This window comes from Apodemus sylvaticus, chromosome 8, assembly GCF_947179515.1.
Source record: "Apodemus sylvaticus chromosome 8, mApoSyl1.1, whole genome shotgun sequence".
NCBI lineage: Eukaryota > Metazoa > Chordata > Mammalia > Rodentia > Muridae > Apodemus > Apodemus sylvaticus.
The window spans coordinates 66,752,383-66,773,735 of NC_067479.1; the positions used below are offsets into that span (position 1 = coordinate 66,752,383).

General features: G+C 47.8%; 1 protein-coding gene across 5 annotated transcripts in view; it reads right to left on the minus strand.

Annotated features, from left to right (window-relative positions):
* The window catches only part of Spata13 (spermatogenesis associated 13), a 128,633-nt gene that overhangs the window by 49,601 nt on the left and 57,679 nt on the right, over positions 1-21,353 (minus strand). For 4 of the 5 annotated variants that reach the window (XM_052191270.1, XM_052191269.1, XM_052191266.1 and 1 more), the window contains 2 exons: positions 8,047-8,409; positions 5,565-5,709 (listed from right to left, as the gene is read on the minus strand). In XM_052191270.1, coding sequence (XP_052047230.1) covers positions 5,565-5,709; positions 8,047-8,409 — 508 coding nt within the window. The remainder of the gene's footprint in view (positions 1-5,564; positions 5,710-8,046; positions 8,410-21,353) is intronic. The other variant, XM_052191271.1, reaches the window with a different exon arrangement.

Sequence of the window (21,353 nt, forward strand, 5' to 3'; positions counted from 1 at the left end):
AAAGCAACTTGAGGATGAAAGGGTTTATTTCATCCTTTATTTTCACCTTACAGTTTCCAGTCCCTCATCCATGAAGTCATGGAAGGAACCTGGAAGCAGAAATGGGCACAGGGGCCATGGAGGGTGCTGCCTCCTGGCTTGTGCCTTATAGCTTGCTCAGCCTGCTTTCTTCCTTTTTTTTTTAAGATGTATTTATTTATTTATTTATTTTATGTATATGAGTACACTTTAGCTGTACAGATGGTTGTGAGTCCCCATGTGGTTGCTGGGAATTGAATTCAGGACCTTTGCTCACTCTGGCACAAAGATATATTATTATATGTGAGTACACTGTAGCTGTCTTCAGACACACCAGAAGAGGGCATCAGATTTCATTACAGATGGTTGTGAGCCACCGTGTGGTTGTCCAGATTTGAACTCAGGACCTTTGGAAGAGCAGTCAGTGCTCTTAACCACTGAGCCATCTCTTCAGGTTCCAGCCTGCTTCCTTATACCATCTAGGACCTGCCAGGGAGTGGGAGGTGGTGGTTAGAGCGGACAGGGTGCCCCCTAGGCTCTTGTACCTTGGTGCCCAGCTGGTCTTACTATTTGAGAAGGTGGTGTAGCCTTGCTAGAGGAAGTGCATCGTGGGTGAGGCCTGCGATAACTGCCTTGTCCCCGTTCTACTTTGCTCTACTTTGCTCTACAAAGTAGAGTAGTCTGCTCTACTTTGTGTTTGAAAATCTGAGCTGTCAGCTTCCTGCTCCTGCTGCTGTGCCTGCTGCTTGCTGCCATGCTGGCCCCCAATCTCCAGTCTCCCACGTCGGTCAGGTTGGACTCATCTCTCTAGAACAGTAAGCCATAATAAACTTCCATACATTGCTTATTTTATCATTGTATCATAAACGTAACTAATATAATGTCTTAGCTTCTAGAAAAAAAGGAACTCTAACTAGGCCGACAGAGAGGTAGGAAAGGGTCCAACAGGAGCCACAAGTCAACGAGTGAGCATGCTAGCATCTTCTATAAGCTATAGACTGATTAGGCATCTAGACCAGAGATGCCTTAGTTGCCATGGAGACCCAAAATGCTATGCAAGTGAAGCAAGCACCTATTATCGGATAATGGGTAGGTAGTTGCTGTCCTGGGCAGGAAGGTCATGACCTGACCCACAGAGTCTCTGGTTATGCCTCCCTAATCTTGGGGTCCCTAACAAAGTTGACAAACACCTCCATTAAAGTATCATTTGACTAGCGAAGCAGAAAATCTGTGCATCAGCCATTGTGACAGGGAAAAGTAGACAGACCCCTGTATCTGGGGCTCCCATAGAGTAGGTCGTCTTTGTACAGATATTCTACTAAGTGAGTCATTCTGCTGTTGACAGGCTTCTCTTATTTACCTCCACCCACAACAGAGTAACTCTCAGCGGAAGACTCGCTTCTTAAGTGTTTAGAAAGACTGAGCGTGCAAACATGCATGCTTGGGAGCCAATGGCTTGACTGGATGGCTGGAGGAAGGAGGAGAGAGCAGAGGGGGACTATGCCTTGGTGTGGGGCCAAGGGTGTGAATGACCTATCAGGAGACCCTAAAGCTTGCAAAGAGAAACACTAAAGATGCTATTTGGTAACCATTCGGGTGTGATGCTCACGATGTAAACACAAGGTAATAATCTCCTCTACCCACCTTGATACGTGGCTCTGTGGACTCAGGATAATACAAAACACCCACCAGGCCACAGTTGCAGAAAGGATGCCCAGTCTGAGCTAGACCACAAGGCCTGCCCAGTCTGAGCTAGACCACAGGGCCTGCCCTCACCAGGGTTAAAGATATGGTTCTCTGTAGGAACTTGTGGAAAGCTGATTACAATGGACATTTTTATAACAGAAGCGGGCAGTGATTTGTCCTCCCTGAAGCCACTTGTGCTGGACACACATTATTCATGCCCCTTCTCTGGCCTCACCAGAGGCTCCTGGACAGCCATGGCATCTCCCAGTTGCCACCCAGAACTTCCCAGTGACTGGCTCACATCCAACACCACCTCAGTGTAACTCAATTGCTTAGGAAGCCCGGGGACACGCCCTGGTGCAGCCATGATACGCTGCAGGGCACAAGCTGTGAACCTGTGACTCATGGAAGGGGGAGGGCCGGGGGGGGGAAGAAGGGGAGGAGGGGGGATGCTAAGCCACAGCCGGAAACCATGGGTAAACATAGAAGCAGCTACTCTCTTACTCCACAGCACACTTGCAAAACGTTTTCCTCCCAGAAGCACTGCTCTGGCGAAACGGAATGTCATCTCTAAGAGAAGTCCTTCCGTGGGACGTCCCAGCTCTAGCCACAGAGTCAGACAAAGCCACAGTTAGCCATTTCAAGCCTCCTCTTGCTTCAGGGAAATGGACACCCATGGGAATTGTGGGTGGCCTTTGTGGTCACTGGTACTGAGGATACTCAGCAGGAATCAGGGCAGCCTCATATCCATCTTTCTTCTCTTCATTTGCCTTACTCCAAACTACTGTACGTAGTTTATTTTCCCCTTCACTCTGATTTTAATCTTCAATTTTTATTCATCTTTCAGGTTTTGCTGTACAGCTCAGGCTAACCTGGAAATCACAGTGAGGCCCAAGCTAACTTGGCCAACAATCCTGAGATTACAGACGTGCACCTCCGCATAGGCCTGGCCACCCTTCCCTTCCAGAGCATAAACCAGGGCCCTGCTGCCAAGGCTGACCACGAGCTTGTTTTCCAAGACTGACTCCAAGACCGGTGAAAGGGAGACTGAACTCCTGAAAAGTGTCCTCTGACCGCCATACACACCCTACGATATGTTTGTGTTCACAGATGCTCAACACACATACACACACACACACACACACACACACACACACGTAAAAAGGTTTTGCTTTTCTTTTGTTTTTCAAGACAGGATTTCTGTGTTGTCCTGGCTGTCCCAGAACTCACTTTGTAGATCAAGGTGGCCTCAAGCTCAGATCCACCTGCCTCTGCCTCCCAAAGGGCTGGGATTAAAGGGGTGTCCTATCATGTCCAGCCCTGTTGTTATTGTTTTTAATTGGAGTACAAATTAGAACTCACCATTTTTCAATTGGCAATGTCTCCATACAGTCCTCAGAATCTACTCAGAACCCCAGGTCCTCAGGACAAGCGATGCCTCCCAGTTAACCAATGCCTCTGACCACAGTGCCCTCTTCTGTCCATGGTTCCTGAGCTCAGTCACTCTGGTCTTGTTGAACCTCGGAGGAGCATCTGCTGCTTCTCCAGGGGACCTCACCCAGGTCACTCAGGGTCACTCCTGCCCCTTCCTGTTATCCCCACCCCTCCTCATTTTCTCTCGAGCACTAGTGACTTAGGGAATCCTACCAGGAAGACATTCAAGTCCTGGAGTGTATAGTACCCCCCTGTACCCGAGGGTCCTTTGGCTGACAAGCTCCTCTGTGGATAGATACTCAAGCCCCTTAACATAGTAACCTTAGCACATAACATACGCATCCTCCTAAATACCTGAAATCATCTCTAGATGGCTCACAAAACTAGTACATGTAAATAGCATGTGCATATTTGTTCAGGTCTAGTGACTCGGTCATGAAAGGCTGGGGCTGGAGCATGGAGCACGTGTGAGACCCTGGGTCGATGCTCAAGGGAGAGGAGCCTGGGCATGTTCAATGAAGAAAAACCTCCTCTCACTAGTTCCGGTGGGTTAGCTCTGTACATGGTATAGGCACAGCGCTGTGGGATGACATGGTGTGGCCATGAGCATCCCCTCCTTGCCGTCCTTTGTGTGGTACCCTTGTCCTAACAAATAGTTCCCTGCTAATCATTCCCCTCTCGCAGAGGTTTAAGGGACGGAGGGCTCTGTCCTGTCCACTGCTCTCTGACACACAGCAGATGCTCATTACAGAGGGAGACAGGGAGGGCGAGCAGTCAAGGGAGGACCTGCTCCAGACAACCTGTTCCTGACCCCTCTGGGTGCTGTTCTGGGAGCGAGGCCTATCCTCCTGTGCTAACACTGACAGCAGCACAAATGCAGAGGCGAGGGGGAGCTGAACTCCCAGCCCTTTACCCTGTCCCACCACCTCCACCATGAGCAGGCCACTGAGCTCAAGCAGCTAGAGATTCCATCCTGGGAGCCTGACTCTTGAAAGTACAATGGGAGAGCAGGGCAGGCTAGCCTTCCCCCTTCTCCTGGTGGTGGTGCCATGTCTAACCTTCTGTGACACTGCTTCTTGTTCCGTGACTACTAGGAGCCATCCTAATATCAATGTTTCATCTGGGGGCACCCAACACCCTCCTAATTCATCCTCTCTCTCTCTCTCTCTTCCTCTCCCTCTCCCTCTCTCTTCCTCTCCCTCTCCCTCTCTCTCCCTCTGTCTCTGTCTGTCTGTCTGTCTGTCTGTCTGTCTGTCTCTCTCTCTCTCTCTCTCTCTCTCTCTCTCTCTCTCTCTCTCTCTCTCTCTCTCTCTCTCTCCCTGGCTGTCCTAGAACTAGCTCTATAGATCAGGCTGGCCATTAACTCAAAGATCTAAGTGCTGGGATTAAAGCATGCACCACCACCACCCCCACCCCCAATTCAGAGTCTCACCTAGCCCAGGTTAGCCCCACACTCACTATGTACCCAAGGAGGACCTTGAACTTCTGGTTTTCCTGCTTCCATTTCCCAAGTGCTGAGAATCCCAGCATGCACTACTCTGCACCGTTTTCTACTAGGGCCTGAGCTCAGGGCGTTGTAAATGCTGGGCCAACACTCTACAAATGGATGACAAATTCACCACGCACCCCAACACCCCTTTTCTTAGACTCGTCACTTAGTTTTGCTGTTTTCGACCAACGAACCCTAAGATTTTTGTCTATTTTTCTTTTATAAAAAGTTTATTAAAAAAAAGTTACAAAAAAAAGTTACATAAATCATGAAACAGGCTTCTTGGCTGTGCAGGCTAAGGGGAAACCCTCTCTGTTCCTAACAACCTAGGGTTTTCTGTGCTTTTCTGGTCTTTGTTGGTATCTGAGCACTGAGGACATGATAGACATCAGTACAATTGCTGAAGCACTTTTGATTGACCTGAACCCCCAAATGATGACAACATCCTTGCTCCAGACCCCCAACTGTGACCTAGATGGATACACAGGCTTTTCAGGGAACGGATTAAGATGAGGAGGGCCTTGGGGCGGGGAGGTGGCACTTAGGTGAGGCTGGTGTCCTTACAAAAGGAGGCACATAGGTTTGTAGCAGTGTGAATGCCACAGAGTGTGCAGGTGGAGACAGGCTGGCCAGGGAGCCCTGAGGCTGGCAGAAGCTAGGAGAGGCCCAGCATGGTGTTCCTACAGCCTCAGAATAACAACAAACAAAAATACCTCCACACCAGAACCGTAGGACTCTAGCCTAGTGGTCGGTTTACATTCGTACAGCTAGGCAGCAACTCAGGTGTAGGTGGAGGGAGACTTGACAGGAGATTGAAATCCAGAGTAGCCCAGGTAACAGCCCTGCCCTGGCCACAAGACGGGAAAAGTGCAGGATCCCCTGGTGCCTCCAGCTCCCTGGTCCCAGACAAAAGATTCCAGGAAGCCCCAAGACTCACCATTGGATGTTTTCATCTGCCGGCGCCGCCCCACGCGGTCCAGCCCGATGGGAGTGCTCTGGGAGAAGGCGAAGGGCCTGAGGCGGGCAGACACAGCCTTGTAGGGTGGAACTTGGTGTGCAGGCACGGGAGGCCTGGCTGCTGGCTGTGAAAGGAAGTGAGAAGCCGTGAGAAGGTACCAGGAAGTCTCCTGAGAGCCACAGAACATTTCTGTGTTCTCGCCCTGAAGCCACTGGCAGAAAGTGGGGTGTCTTCTTCACACCCTGCCAGCAGCTGCAGGCTGCACCCAGCCCAGTAGCAATAGGCTGTTCTAAAGTTTCAGCAGGCAGCTTCAAAGCTGGCTCTGTCACACTCCTTCCTACTTGTGAGAGAGATATGCTGGTGGGGAACAGGGAGAGAAAGAGAGGCCTCTGAGGGAGAGGAAGGCTGAGGCGGCAGCAGAGCTGTGAGTGACAGTTAGGACCATGGTAGCATCTGAGGATGCAAGGGCTGGACCACAGCGCACAGACACGGTCACCGATCTCCAGTGACTTTGCTTTTATTTAAAAAGATTTTGTTTGGAGGGCTGGAGAGATGGTTCAGGAGCCATCTGGTTCTTCTATCAGAGGACCTGGATTTAAATCCTAGCACCCACATGGCAGCTCAACAACTATCTGTAACTCCAGTCCCAGGGGATCTGACACCCTCACACAGACATACATGCAGGCAAAACACCAACGCATATAAAGTTAAAAATAGATAAATCATTAAATTTTTTGTTTACTTTACATAGTACGTGTGAGTGTGTGTGTGTGTGTGTGTATGTGTGTGTGTGTGAGAGAGAGAGAGAGACAGAGAGAGAGAGAGAGAGAGAGAGAGAGAGAGAGAGAGAGAGAGCCTGCAGAGGCCCAAAGAGGGTGTCTGATCCCTGGTACTGCAGTTAAAGGTGGATGTGAGCCGCCTCACATGGGTGCTCTATAAGAGGAGTAAGAACTGTCTCCCCTACTAATGAGCTGTCTCCCCTCCTGTACTTTAGGATGTACACCAGAGTCTCACTCTGTAGACCAGGCTGGCCTCAGTCCCACAAGTTCTCTGTCTCTGCCTCTTGAATTCTAGAATTACAGGCACAAGCTCATGTCTGGACACAATACTATTTTGACCTTCAGAAACAAACTGTGTTCTCCGTACCTCAGACTATCCCTCAACTGTGTCTTGCATTTAGATACATTATAATTTGATTTAGTTTAGCTAGAAATTCTTCCCAACAAGTGGAGCACCTTAAAACAAATGGATCTTAAAGACCTTGTAGTATCTTTAACTTCAGTTTTGCTTGTGTCTTTTGCTCGTTTCTGAGGCACACTGGTCTCCCTTGGCTGAACGAACTTAAATTCCTCATCCCACCTCCCCAACTTCCCTCTCCCAAGAGCTGAGGTCACAGCCATGTGCCACCACACCAGGCTTATAACTTTTCTTCAAGAATTCAACTCAACTGAATTAAGAAAGGGTTTTTGAATGTTTGCTACAAGCAGGACATTGTGCTGAGCTTGGCAGGAAAATCTTTAACACACAGCCCAAGCCCAATATAGAATTTCTTTTTTCTTTCTATAGAATTTTACAGGTAATTTAAGAAAGTACCTAGCAGGTTTTCAATATGAAACTGAGCACATAAGTTATTATATAAACTATTCTGTGACTGTGTGAGCATGACTATGTGTTAGTTGGCACAGATAAGCAAAGAAGTTTGACTTTCTCCAGCATAGAGCCTTTACACGAATATTCCATAACCTTAAGGTGCTCACTAAGCTTCAGAAATCCTTGCCAAATGTGCTGGGAGCCAATGGTGTTTATGGTCAAACCTGCAACCCAAGAGCAGAACAAGGGAAGGTGTATTGCTCCACGGTAGGGAACGCACGCCCTGCATGTTCCACGCCTGGGTCCACTCTAGGAATGGTGGGTGATGGTGAGCAATGAATCACTGGGGACAGGCATGATTTTAGAAGATAGAGAAATCACTTCTTCTCCCAGCATGCTCCTCTGCTTTGTTTTGGGGAACGGATGGCAGGGACACAAGGCTCCCTGCATGAAAACAAAGGTTATCACCGAGCTACATCCACCCCCCACATCCCCTTCTCTTTCATCTTTACTTTGTTCCTATACGTGCACTCTAACAACGGACCACTTTGCCTTTCGAAAATCACTCCCCTCAGGAAGTTAAACAGATGAAGCCAGGCTATGTCCCCCAGCTCAGGTGTCAGGGCTTTTCAGACAAATGGCAAGTCTGTGCTGTGAGCTGAGGCTCCAGGAAAGAAGATCAGAAAGCAGATGACGAGAGAACAGACTGTTAGTGTGGATCCAAGCAGGCTTTAGAGTCAGGAAGAAAGGGGTGAGGAGGCATGCCCTCCTCCAGAAGGAAAAGCAGTTTAGTCCAGTTTAGTCTGCAGGGAGGACAGAGGCAGGGAGCTGAGCATCTCTGCTGGCCATGGTTGAAGAAACCAGCTCTTACTTGGACCAAGAGGTTCTCCGCATCCTCTACCTGGCTGTTGCCATAGAAGCTGACCCCTCCGATCACAGATATAGGTCTCCTTCGCCGGCTTGCCCTGGAACAGCCTGAGGGGGCGCATGGATCCTGGTTGCTGGTGGTCACACTTGCTGGGTGTATCTTGTCCACGTGGTCTTCATCTGGAGGGTCTGCAGCAATGGCATCTTCAGGAATGGACAAGCTTCTGCTGGCCAACTGGCCATAGTCAGACAGTGGTCGCGGCCGGGTGCGCCTGCCTGAGCCCCACCTCCTCCGGGAGACTCGGGGCGCCTCGTTCTGCTCCTCCTCTAGGGCTGAGCCCTGCCGCCAGTCATCCTCAGTCACCACCTTTGCAAATGAACAGGCTGAGTGAGCTCAGAGATCCAGGCGGGGGTGACATGGAGCACACACCTGCTGCCCCTCCCACTCTGCAGAGCCACGGACAGGAAGAACACAACTCACTGAGGATTAAATGAGTATTCCAGACTGAACTAACTCTGCAACTTAAGAGATCTTTGGGGGACCAGTGATGAGCTATAGTGAGACGTTAAGAATGCCAGTAGGTCTACAGTAATAAAATGAATATATGACTAAGGTAGATGTTCCCCAAATATGTTTAAGAGCAGGAGGTTAGCCACAGCAGCCAGAAGTGACTGTATAGTAAGTTAAACATGTAACGAGATGGACATCTTCTTTCAGTGTGGACGGTACTGACACAAAGAAGGTGCAATGAGATTATATCTAGGGCGGAGAGGGCTGAACGTTTGAGGACCTTATCCCATAACCACAGTCGGACGGGAGTGGCCTGAGCTGGGTAGAACTATCAGACCACAAACACTGTGTAGACTTGGACAAGCCAAGGCTAACCTTGGCTCTCGGACTGGATAAATCACACAGTCCCATTTTCTGTGACCCTCAGCTGAGCTGAGCACAGTGATCCATGCAGCAATCGCAGTGCTTGGGAGACAGAGACAAGAGGACAGTGGATTCAAGCCAGCCTGGGCCACCTAAAGAAGGCAAAGATTCCGTGACTCTAAAAGAGGCAACACTTTTTTGCTAGCGGTCCTGGAATCAAACCTCGGACCTTCTGTGCACTGAGCAAGTACTCCAGCAAGCGTTACCACCGAGGTAGACTCCCACCACTTCTAATTCTTCAAATACGTTTTTCATCTTTAGAGGGGGAAGGAGGCCAGGACTTTGCTATGGATCCCACAGTGGCTCTAAACTCTAACCCATCCCCTGCCATTCCTGTGTAAGAAGTTATGGACTACCAGGCCCTCCCGGGCTCATATACTTTTTCAAAAGCAATCAGGAAAACAAGCACAGTTTGGAATCATAGACTTCCATATCCATCCCCGTGAGGGCCAGGGGCTGCCTGAACCTCAGGCAAGTGACTGAAATGCCTGTTAGGCTAGGTAGGATAGCCTTATCAGGTAAAGTCAGCTGTCACTCTACAAGATGGTCAGAGTAGCATCCCCAGGGCTTGCCCTGCCTGGAGATAGGTACCTGTCTACTTGACAGATCCCAAAATCTGGATGCAGGAAGGACTGGGCTGGTCCAGAGACTGGAAGATGTCAGGCACAATAGCTACTCTGAGTCAAGCCTGAACTTCAAGTACCCAGCCCAATACTGTGTGTGTGTGTGTGTGTGTGTGTGTGTGTGTGTGTCTTTTGAGGCAATCTTCCTGCCCCAGACCCCGGCAAGTGCTATCCATCTAGCTTATCTCTATTCATTTTTTAAAAACATAAATCAAACAGGGTATGAGGCCACAGGTTGGGGGGGGGGGGAAATGCTGGGATATGCTGAATAGGCAGAAAAAACTACACAGGAAGCCAGAGATGGCAGCAGAGCAGGCAGTGGGTAGCTGTCAATGGCAGGTGGCCAAGGGACCAGACAGTAATCCGAGGCAGTCTGGCCCCACTCTCTCTGTGAGCTAGTCTGGGCCAGAAGGGAGCTAAATGATGGAGGCCCAGGAAGAGAAACTTTGTGACAGTAACAACAGCGTCCTAACACGAAGGCTTGTTTAATTTCACGTCTGGCAATGTTTAAGCATTCACTAAGATTATACCAGAGTTTAAGGCTAATCTGAGTAACACAGTGAAACCTGACTCATAAAAAATAAAAAAAAAAAAGATATAGTATACGTGTATCAAATTAAAATACTAGGCCCCTATAAATACGTACAGCTCATCAGCCAAGAAAACCTGTGCTAACACAGCAGTGGGGAATGACCTTTCCTTACTTTGTGTGAAGGCGCACCTCTGTATTTTCAATTGTCAATCCTGTACTGACAGAGAGCTAAGTGCTGGCAGGATTCTGATAGTCATTTCCATGGCCCGCCACTTGGCTTTCTATTTTGTAAATACTCGTCCTTCCTTGCCTGCCTAGATCAGGTGATGTAATGTATCTATAACGAGTCAGAGGTTGTCTCGCTAGTGATTGGATATAATAAAGAACTGAGGCCAAAAGCTTGGGCAGGAAGTAGGGAGCAGAACTTCCGTAGAGAGGAGGACACAGGGCAAAGACAGAGAAGTGGGAGATTTAAGAGCTGACATGGAAAAGAGCAGTCTGTGTACTGTAGCAGAGCAGAGAACGGGATGGCGCTAGCCACATTGCGGGTTGTAGGTTAGACGGTTGGTGTGAGTCAGATGAGCTAGCTCGGAGGCTGCCCAAGCAAAAGGCCCAAGCTTTAAACTATAACAGAAGTCTCGTGATACCACTGGCGTCTTCGAGAAAGTCGCGCTATACTGGAATGTAGAGACACTCTAACCAGCCTCTTCATTCTTACCTGCCTGCAACAGTATCCCCGATAAATTCCATGGTCCTAAGGCCCCACCCACCCCAACCCTATTTTCCTACACTGCTGGGGATGGGGAGAACCAGAGCCCTGTTTTCCTGGGTTACTCTCCTACCCGCCTTTTCTCGTAAAAGACTCATTCCCACTCAACTCCTTCCCCTCCTACTTCAGATCCTCACCACCCACCAGAGGAATTTTTCTATGAACTCAGACACACCCACAAGGCGATATATGTTTTTATCCTACCTAACATCACCATGGGAAAAAGAGAAAAATCACAAAATTATTATTGTTTTCTGAATTTATGAAAATCGGATTATTATGGGAGACTGAAACAAAGTACTAACTTGAATGACATAAGCAACTCAAATACCCAGTAAGCATAAATCCACTTATATGTCATTTTAAAAGGTCCAGAGACACAGAAGGAAGCAGAACAAAACCAGAGGCACAGAGTAATCTAACTACGCACAAACATTATAAAGCACAGTCGTGGTTCTAATGGCTAGAAGCTGCTTTGTGCTTATGCAACACATGGCTTGTATTTTCTTACTGATGCCAAAAATAAAGAAATAGACCAGGAAGTGACCGGGGCTGGGCAAGGTAGGCACCAGCAAAGCAGCCCTGTATGTGTTCCTGCTGTGCCTCGGTGCCAGCTACTGTCTGAATACAGGCAACAAAAGTGAAATCCACCGTAACCGGACTTGAGTGTTTGCACAGTCCCCCTGAAGATGCCAGAGGCAGCACCCTCTAAAAGGTACCAAAGTGGCTTAGGGATCTCAAAATCGAGTTTTAAAATATCATATGAGGTTGAAACATTCATTCTTGGAGACTCAGCAGAGGAGCCTGAGGTTGGGCTCGCATTCAAATGCTGCTCTTCAGCCCAAAAGACACAGCTCCCTTCCAAAGCCAAAGTGGGCTTGGCTACCTGCGGACGGACCCAAGCAAGCCACACAAGGACTGTGCTCATAGGGCACCATTCTAGACTACATGTTTTTTTTTTTAAGCAAAATTTTTATGCTTCTAAAACATTGTCCAGGTTCACTGCAAAGACTGAAGATAAAGAGGTTATAACAGGCCCATTCTTAGAACTTTAAACACACACTCCAGCAAGCATCCTTCCCTGCGGGCTGAGAACCTACCTGAGACTTAGCCATGGGCAGGGGCGGCCCACAAACACACTGGAAGAGCAGGCAGTTGAGCACATCCATCTGTTCCAGGGTTGTTCAGGTCTTTTAAAAGCTGTGATCAGGGCCCTGCACAGCCAGTGCAGCAGAGCTCTGCCTGGTCCAATCCAGCAGGTTTGACTCACGTGTCTCCAAGTCCCCAAAGCTTGAACCACCAAGTCACACCCAAGTCATAAACCTTTGTAAACAGACCTTGCACTCTGGGGACTGCCCTTTTAACTCTTGCTTTTCTGAACTCTTGTAAAGTGGTTTTCCTGGTCAGTGAGCAGTATTTACTTCCTATACAGGATTTCTTTTCTTTAGCTCCCAAAATGAAAGACGTAAACAAACTAATATAAACTGCTTCCTTGAAACGTTTCTGTGAAAGGAATTTCTACGAATTATTAACTGGAGATTAAAAACAAATGCTTACAAGAACCTGGTGTGATAGCATCTCTTCAGAAGCAGTAACTGCGCACAGGGTTAGCTGGCAAGTGCCCCCAGACAGATGGACTCACAACCACAACCACTCCGAGTATCTGCCAGTGTGCTTTGCAGAGTGATCACTTTCAAATGGGCTCACCCTAGATTAAGTGAGTTCTTAACCAATAGCTGACATTATACGCTAAGGAAAATTTGGATATAAACACAAGGGAAGCAAGCTCCTCGTGGATGAAATAGAGACTGGTGTGGATTTATCTACCTGGACGCAGGGTTTTATGTAGGCCAAATGAGCTTCAGTCTTGACCTGTGACTGAGGATGATCTCGAGCTTTGACAGTTCTGCCTCCACTTCCCAATTTGGGAAATTACATAGTGCTAGGCAGGTGTTCCAACAGCTGAGTTCTCTCTCCCCAGACAAGGGGTTAATAAGCCTTGACAAATGCCACTTCTGCCAGAAGCTGGAGAAGGTGGAGCCTTGCAGAGACTGGATTCTGACACAGTGTGACTTTGAACTTGAGGTTTCCAGACTCAGACTCATGGGATGATAACTGTCTGTTGTTATGATCAACAAGAAGTTTGAAGTCAGCCTGAGCAACACACATTGGTGTGCATTTGTGTGAGTTTTACATATATGTCCTAGGATATTAAATAAGAACTCCTAACATCCCAGATGAATGACAGTTTTTTCAGACTTCAAAGCAAGTGCAGAGACTTAAGTAGGACTTATGATCCACCAGGTAGAGACAGGAAGGTGGAGAGCGCAAGGCTAACCTGGGCTACTCAGGAGAACTCTCTCTCTCTCTCTCTCTCTCTCTCTCTCTCTCTCTCTCTCTCTCTCTCTCTCTCTCTCTCTCCCTCTCTCCAAAACAAACAAAAACTAAAAAACTGTCTGATATTGTCTGATAACCACAGCAGACATAGGCAGATGGCACATCTGTCACCCTGCCAGCCAGAAAGGAATCTCCATTCTGATCTTATCACAAGAAAAGCTTAGAAAGAGAAAATTGGCAATAAAAACATACATGCTATAACATTTCTTAGCCAGCAGCTAGAATTTCCCTTAGAAAAGAATACTGAAATTGACTTTTCTTATTTTAGGATTTCAGTAAAGGTTTATTATGACTTTCTAGCAGCAAATTTAAAAAAGCCACTAATTGAGAGGAAACTGTCAAAATACTATGACGATGGCTCCCATTAACATTATTTTATCTTATATATTCAATGCAGAGGATCTGACCTGTGCTAGACAAAGCTAGTCTCTCTACTAGTCAAATACTAGTCTTTCTTATAAATGTTAGCATGGTTAACAGTAAGGGGATAATATTTGAAATGTAAATAAATAAAACACCCAATAAAAGAAAAAAAGAATGGTTAATAGTTTATTAATAATATGTCCTGGAAAGTTTATTACTATTTATTACTCATAACATTAATAGGACATATTGGGGAAGGGCCATGTCTATCGATCGATAGGCCTTTAATTCGATCCCCCAGATTAGGAGGAGAAAATTAATAACTTCATTCAATGATTAAAAACACTCAATTCTGTCCATTTGCCTGCAAAGTAAAGAAATAACTTAATTTAAAAGAAAATGCAAGGATGAATAATTAAATACTTCTTAGGTTGGGTCCAGTGCTCTGGGCCTGGAGTCATCAAAAGCGGCCCCAGTCAGCCCAGAGGCTGAGTCCAGAGGCCAGCCTGAGCAGCCTAGCGAAGAGTCTTCCCTTCTCCCTCCAAAATGTCAGGAGGATCGGGAGTTCAAGGACCCTGTCCCACAAAATGAAACAGCTAATGAAAGAAACACACCGGAAGGGCAACGGACACAGCATGCCACCTCGCTATGATTATTAGTATGCGGCATTCATGCACCAGATTTAAACATTTACTCCATAAGTAAGTGTCGTGTACATCTTAGGAGGTGGGAATGAGGATCTGCTCTGGAAAGCAGCTGTGTGGTTTTGATTCCTCTCAAATGATCCTCCTACCTTGTCTTCCCAAGTTTGGGGACTCCAGGTGCTCACCACAGGTCTCACCCCTGGAGTTCTCAAGAGGCAAATCCTCTTTGATTTCACCAGACACAAACTAGCCTAGACATAACCCATAGCCTGACAACCACGTGCACACCGGCTTTTCTTCAAATTTCAGCTTTTAGAGAGAATCTTAGAAGGTTTTTTTTCCCTCCCTGAAACAGGGTCTCACGTGTAGCTCAGGCTGGCCTGGAACTATGTAGCCCAGGTTACAGAGCTCCTCCCATGAGCCTCTTCTCTTGCCTGTGCCATCACGCCTAGAAGTGTTAGTAAATTCATGGAGTTCCACCCTGCCCGACCCTAAGTGTCCATCAGAACACTATGAAACCTATCACCATAAAACGTGTCTTTGTGTGGAATAACGGAGCGGGCTTCTCAGAGCAGATGGAAACAACTTTTGAAGAGACGGAGTTGGAAAATGACTCCATTATATAAATAAGGGGCCACTTCACAAGGACTCAAGGTCTGAACGTCTAATCATGTTTCTGCAAACAACCCTTTTCTTTTTCTTTTTGGGGTGGGGATAGAAGCTGAAGAGCGAGTCTTTCTTCATGCATAAATCAGGCTGTCCTAAAATGTTTGCTCATCTTCTTGACTCAGCCTGGAGTGCTGGGGTTACAGGCATTCGCTGCCAGGGTCAGTTCCCTTTGCACTGTGGATTTTTTTCTACCCCAACACCAAAGAAGAAATAAAGGGGAGCTTAGGTGAAAGCCTCTTAGGAGGACAGGAATGCAAGCTGACACAAAGGAGCTGCCCACCTGACCACCCGAATCCCCTCCTGGGATCTAAACAGTGGAAGGAGACAGCCGACTCCCCCCACGAGTTGTCCCTGGGCATCACAAGCATGCTGTGGTACATATCAAACACCCTTAAAAAAAGGAAACCACATCCAAGGTAGATGTGATGGTGTGTACCAGTAATCCCAGCACTCAGCAAGCAGGGCAGGAGGACTGTGGGTTTGTGGCCTGAGCCGCACAGAGGGGCTCCTAAGACAACACAGCAGCCCTAGGACACTTGGCTGTGGGTGGAGCTCAGTGAAGGTGCTTGCTTAGCATTCACAGAGGCCTGGGCTCAGTGCTCAGAACTGGGAGAAAAGAGCCATGAGCTTTTAATACTTCAGAAGGCATGACTAGCAACGAGACAGGACAGAGAGGAACAATTCTCTGTAGTCATCTGCAATGGCTTACAGTGTATGCCCCTTTGATTGGGCTGGGGGTGCCCCGGTAGTCAAGAAAGTATTGTTTCTGTGAGGATGTTTCCAAGCAGCATGGGAGTCAATGGATCAGGTAAAAAGCTCCACCCTCACTGTGACTAGATATAGCCCGACTCCATCTGCTCCACAGCGAGCCCAGGAACGGGGTACTCCTCACCGAGCAGGGTTGTCAGTCTCCTATCTGATGCTAGTTTGGCTCATCGACCCAGAACTGACAGCAGTTGTCACATCTCTGCTCTGTTCTTAGGCTTCAAACTCAGACTGAAACACATCAGCAGCCTGCTGGGTCTCCATCCTGCCGAGGCAGATGGTGGGACTCGGCCTCCATCCGAAGCAGCCATTCCAGAGCATGTTGCTTCCAAATCCCTGCTGCTTCTGCACCTCTCCAAAAGTCTAATACTTTTGCCTGTTTTATTTGTACGTTAGAAAACATAGCCCAAGCTGGCCTTGAACTTAGAGTCATCCTCTTACATCTGTCTCACAAGAGTGTGACCACAAATGCATAAACAAGATGTGACCTACCTACTATTTAGCTAAGAGAATAAAGAACTAAAACATGAAACCTGGGACGACACATGTCAACACTGAGGACAATCTGCCATCGAAAACCAGCTCCCTTAGCCCACAGATTTACAAGAATCACCAAATGTTCACTTAAAGAGCACAGTCTGGCATGGCGGGACATGCCTTTAATCCCTGCACTAGGAAGGCAAAGGCAGGTGGATCTTTATGAGTTCGAGGCCAACCTGATCTACATATCAAGTTCTAGCCAGCTCAGGCTACCAGGTGAAGCCCTGGCTGAAAAACAAAACAAAACAAAAAAGAAAAGAAAACCTATGCAAACCTACAGCAGCCGTGTTAGACGGCGGCTAAGGCAATGAACTACAACCGCACAGAGGCACGAAGCCCATCAGCAGTGCTCCTTCTGGGCTGTGAGCAGACACTAAACAGGCCTGGGAAATGTGGGGAAGGGGACAGTACTTAACTGGGCTGTCACAGCAGTTGCCCGTTTCCTAAAAATCATCCAGCTGTAAGCTTCCTACCCCACCCTCGAAGAGTGGCTAAGTTAAGTGTGAGCAGATTTTCTGGAATCAATACATCTCTTCCTCTTTCTCCCCCTCCCCTTTTCTTTTTTAAACATGGATTTTAAAAAACATTTATTTATTTATTTGTTTGTTGTTTATACGTGTGTGTGTGTGTGTGTGTGTACATGAGTGTTATGGCCAAAGAGTAGAGGTCAGAGGGTTCTGGGGGTTAGAACCCAGGCAGGCTGTTGGGCATGATGACACATGCCTACACCTACTTAGCGTCCTCACCAGTCAGGCGTCCCCCCTCCCTCCCTCCTTCCTTTCCTTCCTTCCTTCCTTCCTTCCTTCCTTCCTTCCTTTTTATGGGGTCTCATATAGTCCAGGCTGGTCTTGAACTCACTATGTAGCGACAGATCACCTCCCATGTGATGGAATTACAGGCCTGCACCTCCAGGCCTGGTTTATGGGTGCTGGGGATTGGACCCAGGGTGTCATACGTGCCCAGCTACATTTCTGCAGATGTACCATTCTCTTCCTGGTTGTAGGAATGCTGTGACATAATGTCTAAGCCATGAAAACCTCCCAGAAGCAACACCTCAGGGCTTGCCAGGTGCCTACACCGTGCCAGGGTCGCCTGCCCCTCCATTGGATGGCACAGAAGCAGCAGCAGCAGCAGCAGCAGCAGCAGCAGCAGCAGAAGCCCCTGCAGTCATTCACTGAAGCTGAAAACTGGCCCGAAATTACTGTTTCCCTGCTGGACGTCTCCACTGCTCTGAGTAGGAGGGGCACTCTATTTTAGCAGCAGGGTCCTTGTAGTGCCAAAGAATGTCTCCCATTTGCCTCCCAGGTCAAAGTTTGTGGCTTGTAGGCTGAGTGGCATCTAAATGCAAAGTACTTCCCATGTGGCACCGAGCACCATTGATCCTCTGTCCCCAGAAACACAGAAACATAAGGAAATGCTAAAGGACTTTGCAGTTCACACCCTCCTCCCCTAAGTGCAGGACTCATGAGCTGTGGAGGGCTACAGCTCCTCTACAAGGCTGGACCAGCCAACCCTGACTTCACGGCTCGCCCCCTGCTATACCTGCCCAGACTCTCCCTAGCTCCTCAACGCCTACAGGGTGAAGTCCAAATCCACAGCTCCAAGCCAGCTCCTTCCTAATCATATCCAGGCCTATTGACCAACCGTATCTTCCATCTCTCCACCCAAACAGCTGCACAAAAGCTAGCAAGCCCATCTACAGCTCCCGAAGCACAGCAGTTTAGTGACCTGGCATCGTCATGTGCAAGCAAGCCTCTGAGAGACACAGGAAGTCAGGTGTGCTCAATACCTGTGATACTTTGCTTACCTTCACAGCAGCCTGTGTGGAGGGACCCGTCAGCCTGGGCTAACCTCAGAGCAGCCTGTGTAAGGGACTGGTCAATCCCAGGAAAGAGCCTCACCTTGTAGCCCAGGCTGACCTCAAATTCAGTTCTCCTAGCCTAGCTTTACAAATGCTGCCATGGTAACAGCTGGCACCTCATCCTCATTTTGAGGATAGTGATGGCTTTGTAGTAAACAACCAAGCAACCTCCTCCCCTCCATCCGGCACACAGTAGGCATTCACAGGCAGGGACTGAGACCAGCTCTTAGGTGTTCTTCTCCCTCAGCTGTCTTCAGCTCCTGTTCACGGCTGCCTCACCTCACCGCCTTCTTTCTGGTCCCTTTCCTTCTAAATGTCTTCTCCAGAGTGACGAGCCTGGCTTGTCTCTCTGTTCACATACCACTCCTGGCTCCTTGGTGTTCACCAGGTAACACAGATTCTTGGCATAGACACGGAGACTGTGGTTGACCCGACCATAACCATTGCATCTTAACCTGGGTTGTTGTACATCAAACCAAACGAGGCTTCTCCTTGTTCTTTGCAATATCACAGACCTACATAACCTGTCTGTGCTATGACACCTCCCAGAACCCGCCTCCCTTCAATCAAGTGTGGTCCTAGTTTAAGGTAAGCTCGGGATTCCTGTAACCCTCTCTCTGATTCTCTTGTCTCTATCCTTGGCAGAGAGGGATAAGACCGCAGAACAAGTGACTCTACACTGGGCTTCTACAGTCCTGGAGCTCACACTCAGCACAGGAAGGAAGCACTCTTTCTCAGGTTCAAGTGGTTGAGAACTACAACTCTTGTCTATCTGTTCTCTGTGTCTTTTGTGGGGTTTATTCCATGCCAGATACTTTTCACATTCATCTCGGTGTCACATGTATGCCTTACTGGGCTTTACCAGACGTCAGTCTCTTGAACCTGGTAGATTCAAAACAGACTGGGCTTGGTGTCATCCCTGAACCGAACACACCATTGTAAGGACACGCTGGGACTCAACTCTTAAAAGGTAGCGGCAGTGGAGCGTTTGCCCTGTGTGAATGGTTAGCTCACTGGTACTACATAACCAGGTGCCGTGGTCCACACCTGTCAGCTCAGCACTTGGGAGGTGGAGGCAGGAGGGTCAGAAGTTCAAGGTTTTATGGTGAGTTCAAGGGCAGCTGAAGATGAATAAGATTCTGTATTATAATAAAATTAATGTGAGGCTAATCTAATTATTTGAAGAATTTCTCAGCTTCTTGTAAAACCATATTGCAGTGTTACATACAAGAAGATCTGAGGGATAGGGAATGGGGGTGGCTCAGTGGTTAAGAGCACTTGCTGCCCTTGCAGAGGACCAGAGGAGCCCAGTTAGATGCCTAGTACCACATGGCACCTCACAACCATCCGTAACTCCAGCTCCAGGATCTAACGCTCTCTCCCCCTTCCTCTCATACCTGGCACATATACATGTACACAAACAAGCATACACAGACAAAACACATACTTGAAGTAACAATTTTGAAAATGTTAAGAAGCTAGATAGACACAGTGTTTAACATAAGTATCCCTGCTCTAGAGATAACTGAGACCCTAGAAGTTCCAGACTTCCTAGTTTGCCCAGACTAATCAATCTGATGTCTTGCCCATCTATCTGGTGTCTTCTGAGGAGCAGAGTCAGAGTTCCAACAAACTAGAAGCATTTACAAAAGATTCACCACAGTGCCTGGGATAGGCTTACAGCTAGTGCTCAGTACTTACAGCCAATGACTCTATACTGCAGACAGGTAGAAAGACAATACCCCTTTTGGAAATTCTGTAATAATACTCTAAACTATGATTCCTGCACCTTTCTAGAAAACGAGGAACACTATTAACAGAAAAATTCCAAATAGCCTTTATCATCCAAATGCAAGGATGGAACACACGGCCTGGCAAGTGCTAGGCAAGAACTCTGCCACAGAGCAGCAGCTGTGCATGTATGCATGCGTGCGTGCATGCGTGTGTGCACGCATGCATGTGCGCCTTTCTGAGACAGAACTTACTATGTAGCTCAGGGGTGTCTTGAACTCGAAAGTCTCCTGCCTATGCATTTTAAGTGCTTAGGTTACAGACCTGTGCAAACCCAGCACTGTGCTTTACCAACAATCACCACCAGGTGGCAGGACAAGGCCATGTTTTGCAAATGACAGCAGCATTTCCTCCTTTGGGTTGAGATATTAAAAATTTTACCAAAATTATTTTGTGTTTTGTTTTACTTTGATACAGGGTTCCATATGGCTAAGCAGGTATCTGATGATTACCTGAGATTTCTGATCCTCCTGTCTCTCTCCCTTGAGACAGGGTTTATACAGTCCCAGAGACCACACTCAGCACAGGAAGGAAGTGTTCTTCGGGCTCAGACTCCTACCTTTAACATACAGAACCTGGGAGACTTATAAAGATCCTTTACTAGAGTACTGGGGCATCAAGCGTGGGGGCAGGGCAGAGTGTCTGCAGAGGGACTGTCTCACCAAGGCTAGTGTGGATGGCCCATGTCCTTTAAAGTTCAAGACTAAAGTTAAGTCTCTGGGGTGAAAGTACTAGAAGGTGCTTGGAACTCTTTGGGGGGGCCCAGTGGAAGGTCCTTAGCTCACTTGGGGAATGTCCTTGATGGGAACTGTGTGACCTTACCAACTCTGTCTCCAATCTTGAGATATGATCTGTCACTTTGACTTGAATTCATGCCATGATAGGCTATCCTTGTCAGAGGGCCAAACCAGAAGGACTGCCCAGTCTTTGATCTGAGGCAGTACAACCTTCAACAAAATAAAACTGTGTTGAGACAGCCATGCTATATAACAGAATGGTGTCGAATTCAGTTCTCCTGCCTCCATCTCTCAGGCACTGAGCTCACATGTGTATAAGCACACCCAGCCAGCGGCCTGGGCATTTTATACTACAGATGGGAAACTGATGGAGCATGCTCAGAATTGAGTAAAACCTTTGGCCAACTTAAAAAAAAAAAAAAACCAAAAAAAAAAAAAAAAAAAAAACGTCAGCCGAGTTGGAACCGCTTCTAGGGCTGCCTGCCTCCTGCAAGGGATCTACACTTCTTTTTTTTTTTTAAAGAATGCAAATGAGTAAATCATCTTCAATACTAGAAAGCTCTGACAGACTGGGCCCCTGGCCCAGAGTCTGTAGCTGCATGTCTGCCGACTGCATATCCTGACAGCTGGTTTGGATCTCCATAAAGCAATCTGTAGCAATTCTATTCTCAGTCCTTTCCAGAAGG